This window comes from Ammospiza caudacuta, chromosome 1 (genome assembly GCF_027887145.1).
Source record: "Ammospiza caudacuta isolate bAmmCau1 chromosome 1, bAmmCau1.pri, whole genome shotgun sequence".
Taxonomy (NCBI): Eukaryota; Metazoa; Chordata; class Aves; order Passeriformes; family Passerellidae; genus Ammospiza; species Ammospiza caudacuta.
In genome coordinates, this window is record NC_080593.1 from 54304970 (window position 1) to 54318137 (window position 13168).

At 37.6% G+C, this 13168-nt stretch overlaps 1 protein-coding gene across 1 annotated transcript in view; it reads right to left on the reverse strand.

The window, feature by feature from the left end:
- Window positions 1-13168, reverse strand: part of SUGCT (succinyl-CoA:glutarate-CoA transferase) — a 311211-nt gene that overhangs the window by 245358 nt on the left and 52685 nt on the right. Inside the window, exon 9 of the mRNA XM_058812181.1 lies at window positions 1594-1689. Within this exon, the coding sequence (XP_058668164.1) occupies window positions 1594-1689 (96 nt within the window). The remainder of the gene's footprint in view (window positions 1-1593; window positions 1690-13168) is intronic.

Here is a 13168-nt window from a genome sequence, read left to right on the forward strand (position 1 = left end):
CTTTTCATTTTGACTGTGGAAAAACAAAGGCCAAAAGGACATAAAAGAATACAAGTTTCAGTTATGCAGCCAACTGCCACATGATGAAGATAAAATGCTTTGTTTAGTCAGGTTTTTGGGTTTGCTTATACAAACTTCAGATACTTCAGATCTGTTTTATACTTTCAACATACTAAAGTTCAAAAGGCTTGCACCAAAAGGTCGCATGACAGAAACACAGCGGAGTGTAAATACCTGGTTACACTGGGTCATGAGAGCTGGTTCTGGAAAACTCACCCATACTGCTACACCTGTAGCACTGGAGACAAAAATACTGCAGGAATAATTCTTGCAGAAAGAGCCACAATAGCTCCCCATTGTTCTGAGACAATTTGCCATCTGTTGTAGCCAACGCATAACAAGTTGATTGTGCAGTAGTACAAGTATTGGAAAAAGTCTCCTAGATGAAGCAGACTTAGTCCTTGCAAAACCAGCTCATTTTGGTTTTAGACCTGAGGAGGTCTGGCTTTTACTAACTAGGGAAAGAGTTCTGCATAATAGTAGAAAATTTTTGCTTCAGATTTTATGGCCACAGGGAGCTAATCTTTCAGTTACGATCATCATGATCTTCACCACTGGGAAGACTATACACTAAATTTCCCTCTCCTCCTGTAAAAAGAAAGGAGAGGGTAAAGATACTCAGCAGTGTTTAGCTGCAGTTCTCCCAAGTAAATGCTGGAAACTGCCCCTCTCAAGACTTAAAGGACTCTGGACATAAATTAAAAAATACAGGCTTTGCCAGCTAGATACAAACAGGACCACTTGCTAAGAAATGCCAAAAAATATGAAATAAAGAAGAGATTTTTCTTAGTTAAATATATGCTCAAGTTTCCGTAAGACACGATCTCCATCTAAGAACACAAAATGAAGAGCTAGAAAAGAACACAATTTTTTGTTTACTAAAAGAGTTTACCGCACTGGTCAAAAGTAAGATAAAACTTGCAGTGAGATTTTTTTTTTCCTGTGTTTGTTTATATGATGAAGGTCATGTTATTTTAAGGAATGTCAACCCTTCATTAGATGTAGCAGAGTATGAATTCTGCTGAGGAGATCTGAGTTCTGTTTAATTCCTTTTATCAACCTGTTCTCTCATTGAAGAAGTGATTAGTAGCAAAATCAATAGAAAATTACAAATATGTAGCACTGCCAGATTATCTTTGTCATTTAGACTGCTCTTGTAGGCTCACAAGATAAAACTACCAACATTCAGAGGGACAAAATTGAAAGATCTCGGTTTATAACTGGTATGGAATGGAAGGCAGGTAACCCTTAAAAAAGGTTTCTCTGTTAGATGAAAACCAATCAAGTCATCATGTCAGCTTTAAAGTCATCCAGTTTCAGCAAACACCTTTGATCTATTTCAGTGTTCTGTTACTAATCTACTGCTGATGAAGAAATATGCGAAATGCAGAAATGACAATGAACAACAGAACCTTGTCATGCCTCTGCACAGACACATTACAGACTACAGGTCATGGGAAAAGTCAATTCTCAATCTCATAATACACAAAATAATGAATTCCAAGGGAAGAAAACCTAATGCTTTCTGCTTACCTGATATGGAACAATACTCCCATGAGCAGTACCCCAGCGTTTTGCTTCAATTTTGCAATTAAGGTAATTCGCTGCTACATGAGTGAGACATGCAACCTGGAAATGGAAAAAAAGTATAGTATTCAGGAAAGCTGGAACTTCATTGACAATTTCTCTGATATGTCTTTCTATCTGCTTTAGATACATAAGTTAACATATTAATGTCACAAAAGCATCCTTTAGACAATATATACTTTGTATAAGTTTTTACTATGAGAAAAACTCAGGCTACAGCTATATCACAGAAGTGCTTATTTAAGAAAACTCCATAAACTCAAAAATTAATATGTTCCCTATAACACCAGTAACACTGGACATATGTAGCATTAAACTATCCTGAGAGATAAGAGAGTGTTACCCTAAACATTTTGCAGAATAGTCAGCTGCAGCAGTGTCTTGTCTGAAGTCTAGTGGGAAGCATGATGGATTTGTGGGATAGAACTCACCATTTCCTGAACCTCAATCCCATGCTTAAATCACAAAGACTTTTTCCTCAGTTACAAGATTATCTTTTCATTTTCTCCTATGCTTCTCATTTTACATGTCCAAGCTATGGAAAATATTTCTGAATTCTTCAGCTCCCCACAGGTTCTGTAATATTAATTAAGTCATGGGCCTTGATAAATCATCTGTCATTAGAAGATAAGGAGAGATTTAGCAAGTTATTAGTCAGACATAGCTGGAAAAGTATTAACTTTGAAGAAAATACAGCATACTAACTTAGGAACCAGAATGTGAGAGTATAAATATATATATTGTAAGTATGATTATGTCTTAGGAAAAACAAATGAAAATCTGTGATGCAGTAATGCATGAAAATCAGTAGTTCTGTTATAATCCATGGCAGATTCCTTATTCTTTATTCTTGGAGGGAATACAGTGTTTGATGATATCTGAAGCCAAGTAACACAATAGAGCATTACAGTTACCATGGAAGGTTATCACTCATTCATCAGACACAATGCATTTTTTTATTCTGTTAACTAGCTGCACCAGTAAGTGCAAGTGCTTTCCTCAACAGTAGACCATGTAGACAATTTTTTCCAAAAATATTATTTTCTCCATATTTCTCCCATTAGATCAAAGAAATTTTGCTTTGATGATCAAACTGTTTATACCATTTTGTACCCTCTAATCAGTCTAGTCTACAACAAAACACAGAATTAATTCAGAGTCCACATTCATATTCCAATATGTGAATTATATCAGAATTCTCAGGAATCAACAGCTATTTCATTTTCTTGTTCTTTCTCTATATATTCTGAAAAGAAAATATGAATGTGCCACTGTCACATTTAAAGAAAATATTTAACTGTAAATCATGCATGGAGCAATTTAGTACAGCAGAAAAAAAACCTAAGAAAATACATAGCAAATAAGGGTCTAACTACTGACAAAAAATTATATTCATATATACTAACTAGAAATAAATTCTTTATTCCTGAGTATTTTTGGAAAACATTTTGTAGCTGGATTTACAGATCCAGTTGTTTATAGCCCAGTGTCACTTCATTTAGCTAAAATGTTGAACCATGTGTGTTCTTTGGTCCCCAGGAAAATCTCAGTAGTTAAGGAAATGGTACTGGAAGTACCTAAGAAAAATTTTTTTCCTAGTCTGCAACTTTTCTCAGGAATATAGAAAGAAACAGCATGATTATAGAGAGAGTTAATGAGTTACAAGAGTGTGTTGTTTATAAGTAACACGCAGCTTTGACCCATCATTCCTGCCATTTTTCCCTTTGGGGTCATACTCCATAGTGATACTTTCTCTACCACAGCAAATGGCTCTGCAGTGAGGATGAAATATTATTCATTACATATTCTTCTGTATTTGCAACACTACACAGCTGACACATTACACACAAATTTCACTGAGTGAAGTGAGATGCTTCCATTACAACTAGCTTTTACTTCTAAAGACCAGGAATAATATGCATTTAACTTTCCACAATTTCCATACAGGCAATGCCATATCAAACTTAACTCTGGGAAGGACATAGTGAATTAAAACCTAGTGAAACAGAAATCCCAAAATATTGATATTGAATGCAATTGAGCCAAGATTTCATGCTATTCATTTGTTTCTACATTCTATGCTATAGAATTAGGGATTGGAATCTCATAAACAGAATTCTTCACAAAAAAACTTTTACCCCTAAAAATATACCTTCTTAACACAGTGTTACAAATTTCTTCAGCTTCCTGGATGAGATGAATGTAATATTTTCAGTAATGGAAAAAAAACACATATCTAGATTTCTCCAAAGCATTTGTTCACAGTACAGGAAAAGGAAAAAAGGGATTAAAACATAATGCTCACTAGATATTGACATTTGACCGTAAAGCATCTGCTTCATGCTTGTTTCAATAGCAAGAGACCAAAAATGCCAGGGAAGTCAGCGCTTAGTAAAGATGGCAATGTTGGAACTAACAGTTGCTAGGACTATATCAAGGTCTCAGTTCAACTTGGTACTTAGTGTGAAGAATAATTCCATTTCAATCAATGTACTGACCACTTGCTTGAATGCATATGCCTATGTAGCCTATAAAACTGGTTTGCTTTTTTTTTTTTTTCAATAAATCATGAAAGAAAATTATTTTGGCTTCCTCTGACTTCCTTCTCTGATTTGAGTACCTTATTCACAGCCAAATTACCCAGACAAAATTAATTATTAGCAGTAGCCATAGTATCATCAGCAAACAAATAAGCTTATATAGACCAAAATAAAGTAATTATATCAATGTTTTGTGTTTTATATGAAAAGACACTGTTGAGTAAACTCTGTGGCCTTTTGCCACATTCATCATAACTTTCTGACAAGTTCAGCAAACTTGAAGACGATTCTATTTCTACTGTCCTATGAAACTTTCCTCTACCTCTCTTTCCCTTTCCTCTCTTTCTGGCTCAGTTGATTATCTTTGGCCTTTCCAAAGATTTAGTCCCAGTAAAAAAGCACTGTCCAAAAAAACCTTTCAGCATATACAATTTATGTAATTAATAAAGAACATGAAGAATTGATCTACCTATATCTTACAGCTGTTAAGCAAACTGCTGAACTACAAGATATCCCAGATGAACATTTTTATAGATGTTATATCCTTTAGAAAAAACTGTTTGTGAGAATGTAAGTCTATTTCTCCAAACTCCCCAGTAATTCAAGACTCAGGACATCACTGATAGAGACACTTCTTGCAGTAGAAACATCTATAATACAATCAATCTCTAAAACTGGAGTTTGGGTACATCTGTATGACATAGTCAGCTAAGTATTTTTAAAATCTATACTTAAAACTGCTTTCCTGAAACCTTATAGACCCACTTCTCTTCTCCTTTAATTAAGAAATAATCCTCAAAAGTAATCTTTGAACTTACAACATTAAAGCAGATGTAATGCAATGATACAGACATCTCTGTATTCATTTGCTTGTAGAGACAGATCTATGCATTGTAAATATGCATTATCAAATATCTACAGATAAGTGTTTCTTTATTTCACATCAGTAAAGGGAACACATACTTCAACATTCCTTTCTAATGTTACTGTTGATGGCCAAATCCCATATTTGTGTAACAGACTTACTTAAATCAGAACAAAAAGAGAGCTGCATTAAGGTCTGTAAAGTTATGCTCAGATTATGATGAAATCAGACAGATGGGAAACAAGATATTAAAAGCCACAAGGTCAGCAGACAAAGAAAAGAGACAGAATTTCAAAATATTTTTTTTCAAGATAGCACATCAAACATAATTTATTACAATGAGTTCGCTGAGTCAATCAATCATTTCCATGCAATTTCAACAAGTGTAAATGAATAACAAAAGAAGACAGGTAACTGGAAAAAGAAAATAACATTTTAATTATATTCTTTACTTTCTTCTCCCTCCAATTTTGTGTCTGCTGTCTTGCCACAAACCTTAACAATGCTTTGACTCTAAGCCAAGTTAATTTATTACTGTCTCATTCTTTGTTTGCAAGCAAGCATGTAGACTTATTGCACTGGCATAGGTAACATTTCATGCTATGCTACAGAAGTAGTAACACAATTATTAATTTACAGCTTTGTAGGAAAAAAATCATTCTAGAAAATTTCATGGCCTTCTGTTGCACAGAGGCCAATAATCTTCCATATATACCTTTTCCATACTTCTGGTGACATATTAAAAAAAATTTTACATGCGAAAACTGTGAACATAAGACCACAATCCACATTTGGTGCACACTATAAAAGGTCTCTTAAAATCACTGATCCTATGCTAATATTTACCTAATGACTGATTTTACAGGTTAATATTTTCCCTAAGAAGTATTTTGACACTAGTAACATTTAAGTTTGACTAATTTTACTTTTGCGGTTATTCCCTATTGCCCTTATGGAAGCTGTTTCCATGTACGTGTGCATCAAGTGACTCTCAGCTCCTGCTCCTTGAGTCATTTTTGCATTATCCAAAAACCTCAAAACCCAACATCAAAACCCAAAACCTCTATCTCTACCAGGCAACCCCCACTCTTCCAGCTAATTATGCAATTCCTAAGCATTGACCCAACTGTTTCCGGACAAGGCACGACACCACAATGCACGGTGGTGTTCTATCAGCTTTTACACAGGAATTGTGTTTCAAACTCCTTCAAGAATTAACTGGGCAGCAGAAACCACAGCCTTGTGCAGAGGCAAGAGAGCTGCCACAATTCAAGGCAGCCCATCATGCAGGGGTCCAGCAGGAAACCACAGCATTCCCAGGTACTACCAACAAGCATCACCTTACATTCAGGCTTGTAAGGGCCGCCCATCTAGCCTGAAGCTGAGAGATCTGCAGAAGCTAAAAATCAGTTCAAGAGTGGCATACACCTCTAGGCAGGGCAGACATTCCCACCTGCATGCATGCAACAAAGCCACTGCCCACAAAGGAGCAAGATTCCACTGCTTCATCCGTCGTGTCACTGCACCAAAGCAGCAGGTCTGGCCTGCAAAAGTTAACTAAAAAAAGTAAAACTACTATCACACAGGCCAAGGCTTAACACTATTAAAGACAATTTTTGAAAAATGTCTGTGGTCATGTTATGAACACTGTGCTCCAGTAAAAAGTGTTTTCTACTCAGTGACACCAATACCTCTTAATGAAAAACTCCAGGAAATTATCATGAATTCACCATTCACACAAGAAAACTCCTGGCATTGAAGTATCCATAAATGGCATAATCCTTGCCACAACTATAATGTTGTTAAGATAAAATCAAATCTTTAATGACAAATACCTAGAATTTTAATACAGGTCTCCTATAGTGTCCTGTTCTTGTACCTTCCAACCAGACACTTAGGCAGGTATACAAATCCATGCCAGCAATCACATGCAGCGTGGGGGATTTGCTGATTCAAGTTAGCCACCTGACCAATAGCACACAGCAAATCACAGTCACACAAAAGATGTGCTAAAAGGTGTTAATTGAACCAGAAACAATAAAAACCCCCAAACCACGCAATAACAAAATAAGAGATAATGTATTTCAATATGTTATCTAGAATATGAATTCTCAGAGGTTAAGTTAGATAAAAAGAGCAAACAGACTTTAAGGTACACAGTTGTATAAATACTTTTTTTGCCTGAAAATGATGTCTGATAACATCTTTTGCTTTATCAAAAAAAAAGTTTAGACTACATAGAGAAACTGAGACATCTTCTTTTTTGCATTGCAGAGAACTGCTACTTTCAGAGAAATGAAACAACAAAAAAAGAACTGATTTACAAATTACTTTTAATGAGCCATTTAGAGCTCATAAAAGACCAAATGGATGCTTCCCATAGCATGGAGATCAGCTCCTGATCAAGATTCAATTTGCATTAACAATAGCAAAGATTGATGCAACTAACAGATGTAGTACTTGTAATTTCAAAGTATGTTTCAAGAGTAAGTACATGTTAAATGGACTCCTATCTCACCAATTAAACAGGCAATCAAGCAAACAAACCAAAAAAATAAACTTCTACACAATCAGATGAATTTTAGGAGGAGGATCAAAAAATCCTGACCATAGAAGCTATTAGACAGCACTAGTATAAAAGAGAAAAAGGAAACCAAAAATATTTCTTTAAATGAGCTCCAGTTGAAGAAAAACACATTCTAAAAGGAATAATAAATTTCATTTTCTTGATTATTATAAAATACTAGTCTTTTTTTTTTTTCCTGAAAGCATAAAGAAAGATTCTACTTCAGCTTCATAATTACAAAGGAACATCATTAAGGAACCTGTTACATTAAAAAAAAAAAATATTAAGGAGAGCATTAAGGCTAAAAATACCAAGACCTCCAAAGTTAGTCTGTAACTCGGTGCAAAATCCAAAAACTGAAGGCACTGGGTTTCTCATAAAGGAAAAAAAGGAAAAAAACAAGAAAGCCTATCAGTGGATTTTCCCATAACATGAGCCTGGAAAACGATGAATCATTTTTAAAGTTACTTTGAAAACAAATCTCTTTTCTTTTTCATGACATGGAAAAATCAGCCAAACCAGTTAAAACTTTGGCAGTGTTCTAACAAATGAAATCAGATGTTGATAACAGACATATCAGACAACTTTAGCCATAAATTTCTACAATTATTTTCTTAAGACTTTATTCTCTCTGAAGAAAGACTATATATGCATTGAAATGTTAAATGCATTGTGTTCTGTATTTCACACAGCTTTACCAAGTCCAGTAAAAATTTAACTGACAAAAAAGTTTATTCTGCTACATTGTATACAGGTTTCTCTAACCCTGTAACACATTTTGTGTCTTGATTTTCTAAAGTTAAATGATGGTGAGGATGGGGTTGAGCATTCATGGGTAAGAATCAAGAAGGCTAACAGGGCAGATATCCTGGTGGCAGTCTTACAGACAACTCAACCAGAATAAAGGGAAGATGGAATACTCTATGACCAGCTGGCAGAAGTCTCACAATTGCTATCCCTTCTCTCATGAAGGACTTCAGCACACTAGATGTCTTGAAAATACAACACAACAAATAGGCAATAGTCCAGGAGTCAGGAGTGTGTGGAAGATGACCTCTTGATGCACTTGGTGAGAGCCAGCTAGGGAAAGAGCCCTTGGACCTGTTGTTTGTGAACACAGAGGAAATTCTGGGTGGGAGTGGAAGGCTGTCTTGAGCATAGCAACCATGAAATGATAGAATTTTTAATTGTTGCAGAACAAAGGAGAGGACTGTTACTTTGGAACTCCAGAGGGAAGACTTTGGCCTGTTTAGGAGATTGGTTGGGAGAGTCCCTTGAAAAGAAGTCCTGTAGGACAAAGGAATCTAGGAAGACTGCAAATTCTACAGGAAGGAACACCTAAAGGTTCAGGCATAGGATCGTCATGTTGCACGTGCCCGACAGGGGATCAGGCCCAGCCAGTATAGGTATATGAAAGGCAGGTCCTACTTGACCAACCTGATCCTCTATGGCAAGGTAACTCACTAAGTGGATGAGCTGTGGCTGTTTATCTGGACTTTAGTAAAGCCTTTGACATTTTCTCACAGTCTTCTTCTGCTCATGGTTTGGATGGGTGCACTCTTCGCTGGTTAAAAAAACTTGCTGGATGGCTGGGCCTAGAGAGGGGTGGTGAGTGGTGCCACATCCAGCAGGTCACTAGCTCTGCAGGGCTCAGTGTTTGGTCCAGTTCTGTCTGACATCTTTAACAACACACTGGGCAAGGGAACCCAATGCACCCTCAGTCAGTTTGCAGACAATGCCAAGCTGGGCGGCAGTGTTGATCTGCTGGAGGGTAGGAAGGCTCTGCAGAGGGACCTGAACAGGTTGGATCAATGGGCCAAAGTCACTGGTATGAGGTTCCACAAGAAGTGCTGGATCCTGCACATCAGAAAAGGACCTGGAGGTGCTGGTTGACAGTTGAACATGAGCCAGTGTGTGTGCCCAGGTGGCCAAGAAGGACAATGGCATCTGGGCCTGTATCAGGAATGCGGGGGAAGGGAAGATATAAGTCCAATTGTGTCAGGAACCCATGTCTTAAAAAGGAACCCACTAGGCCACCACAAAATATCCAAATGTGGATAACATTGTAACCAGACCAGTGAAGAGATTTTTGCTTTTATTTCCAGCACATCAGTCTCAAAATACAAAATGGAGACATGACAGCTCACTGATCCACACCAAAATGTCTCCTCCAGCAGGGCTGGTACAGAAATACATAAAATCATCTCAGTCTAGAATTCAGCTAATCAGACACAGAAAACATGTATTGACAAGCATTCTATCCAATCTTATAAAACATACGTAATCGTAGCTAAAACAAAGACTATTTCATAAGAGACAAAGTTCTATTCATGCTAACCTCTAAAGATATACATTAAATAACCTTGTTGCCATCCTAAAGCCAATTCTACAGAGGCCTATTGTTGTTTGCCACGTCTACTGCTTGGGAAATTTTCTGCTTGCATGGGAAACTTTTCTGCTTGCATGGGAAACTTTTCTGCAATGCTAACAAAACTCCAATCTAAGGCCTACATACTTCTTCTAACCATTTCTTAAAAATCCTCTAACCTTATGGATTCCAACAAGGAACAGTGTGGCCAACAGGACCAAGGCAGTGCTTTATAATCAGATCTGGTGCAGCCTCAAATCCTGTGTTCAGTTTTGAGCCCCTCATTACCAAAAAGATGTTAAGGTGCTGAAGAGAAGGGCAGTGAGGCTGGTGAAGGATGTGGAGCACAAGTCTTATAAGAAGCACTGTGGGAGCTTGAATTGCTCAGACTGGAGAAAAGGAGGCTCAGACATGACTCTTACTGCTCTCTACAACTTCTTGAAAGGAGGCTGTAGTGAAGTGAGGGAGCCAGTCTCTTCTCCCAGGCAACAAGTGATAGGACTTGAGGAAAAGGCCTCTAAACCCAGGAGGTTTAGATTAGATAATAAGAAAAAGATTTTCACAGAAAAATTTGTCAGCCATTGGAACAAGCAGACCAGGGAAGTGGGGCTATATCTGGGAGTATTTAAAAGATGTGGCACTTAAGGACATGCTTTAGTGTTGGACTTGGCAGTGCTGAATTACTAGATGATCTTAAAAGTTCTTTTCCAACCTAAATTATTCTTTTCTAATTTAAAAATAATAGCTATATTTGACGACTGAGAATGGAAACAAGAAAGCATAAAAATATGATAAAGACAAACAGATTTTGCTCATATAAAATTTAATTAACTGTGAAGACAGGCATCAGAATAACTATAGCAATTTTTGTTCTTGTTTGCAGTTGTGTAATATCCAGAGGCTCCAAACTGGATTTAATACATGCTTTGTGAAGGATACTATTTTTTTATTTAATCAGTAATAGAGATGTCTTTTTCATGGAAAGCTCTCAACATCCAAAACATGCACTTTTCACTTTTGATCTTATGATAGGAACAGTGCCATTTACAATGAAAATATGCATATGTCTAACCATTTACATCACTCATCTTTTTGTTCTCTACATTTATCAGCATTAATACTTGCATGAAAAAAAGAAACTTAGGTGTGTGTCTACTGACATGGTCATTTTCATCTTATCTGTAGTGAACAAATTAAAAAAATAAAATACAACAGTAATTTCAATAGCTTGCTCTGAAGCAGTGCAAACAGGTAGATTTTTAGACTTCATTTGATATATAGGGAGGGTCGTAAAGAAAGAAGTCATGCCTATTTGGTTGTGCGAGAAATGTGCAAATGTTGTCTGCCTGTTATCACAGTGAAATCTCCCATTCACCACAGTATTACCTCGGCAGAACAACAACGGCTGAAAATCTCCATTCATTGTCCATTATTTAATGATGCTAATGCACTACAGGGATGTCACAAGAAACAAATCTATGCAATTGAATGAAATGTTTGAAATACGATGCTTTACAATATTATAATTTCTGTGCCTCTGCAGTATTAAGCAATGGCCATAAAGTTCTTTTGAGCATTTTAATGCCGTTCACATTGCAGATGTAGTTCATTTACTAAGCTGTTACACAGCATGCAAGCCAGAGAAATGTGGTCCAAAGTTCTGTTTGACTTGACTATTACCAATGAGTCTGGAGTCAAAATACAGCACTTCTACATAATGCTTTTTAAGAAGCAGCAACATTGTAAATTATACTCTGACGAAGGAATTTATTCTTTAATCAATCTACAAAAATATTTAAGTCGTATCACAAAAAACCAAAAATTATTTATCACAGAGGAAACTAGAATAAAAATAACTTCAAATCTATTTATTAGAGAAATCTAGTACTACCAAACTCATTCAAAGCAAAGCAATGAATTTTTACAAATAACTGAACTCTGACTAGACACTCACATTTATGGTCACATTAATCCACCTCCACATTTATATCCACATTGATCTTTACCTTCACAAGGTAGCGAGGGAAGGAAAAGAACTTGTTAAACCACTCTGAATCCTCTAACATCAATCCTTGTTAACTGGAGAAGTCCCAGCTGACTGGAAATTAGCAAATCTAAAGCATGTAGCTGAAGGATGATTCAGGGAACTACAGCCTGACCTCAGTTCCAACCAAGTTTACGGAAGAGATCATCCTGAGTGCCATTACATGGCACATGCAGGACAATCAGGGGATCAAGCCCAGCCAACATGGACTTATGAAAGGCAGGTCCTGCTTGACCAATCTGATCCGATTCTATGAACAAGTGACCCACTGAGTAGATGAGGGAAAGGCAGCAGATGTACTCTGTCTAGACTTCAGTAAAGCATTTGACAGAGTTTCCCACAGCATCCTCCTAGATGGGTGAACACCTCAGTTAATAAAAACCTGTCTGGATGGCCAGGCTTGGAGTGCTATGGTGAATGGAACTAAATCCACCTGGTGATGGGTCACTGGTGGTGTTCCCCAGGGCTCTGTTTTGGGGCTGGTCCCTGTTTAACATCTTTTTTGATGATCCAGACCTGGGGATTCAGGGCACCCTCAGTGAATTTTCAGAAAACACTGGCTGGGTGGGGGTGTTGATCTGCTCAAGAGTAGGAAGGCTCTGCAGGGAAATGGGGACAGGCTGAGGACATGATGAGGACAAAAGGGAAGTGCTGGGTCCTGCATTCAGGTAGGCCTACAACCATGCAGCCCTACAAGCTTGGAGAGGAGTGGCTCAAGAGCTGTTCAGCAGGAAGGGGCCTGGGGGTGCTCAGTATGAGCCAGCAGTGTGCCCAGGTGGCCAAAAAGATCAATGGATCCTGGCCTGTATGAAGGACAGTGAGGCCAGCAGGGCCAGGGCAGAGATCACCCCTGTACTCAGCACTAGTGAGGCCACACCTCAAGTACTGTGTTCAGTTCTGGGTGTCTCACTTTACAAAGGACATTGAGGTGCTGGAGTGTGGCCAGTGAAGGGCAACAAGGCTTGTGAAAGGTCTGGAAAACATGTCTGAAAGGAGGTTGTGGTGAGGTCTGGTCTCTTCTCCTGGACCTGCAGTGAGAGGACTATAATGTATAATTTACAGATGAAATGGCCTTAAGCTGAGATAGGGGAGATTCAGCTACCAGGAAAAAAAATTTCAGTGTCAGGGTGGTCCAGCA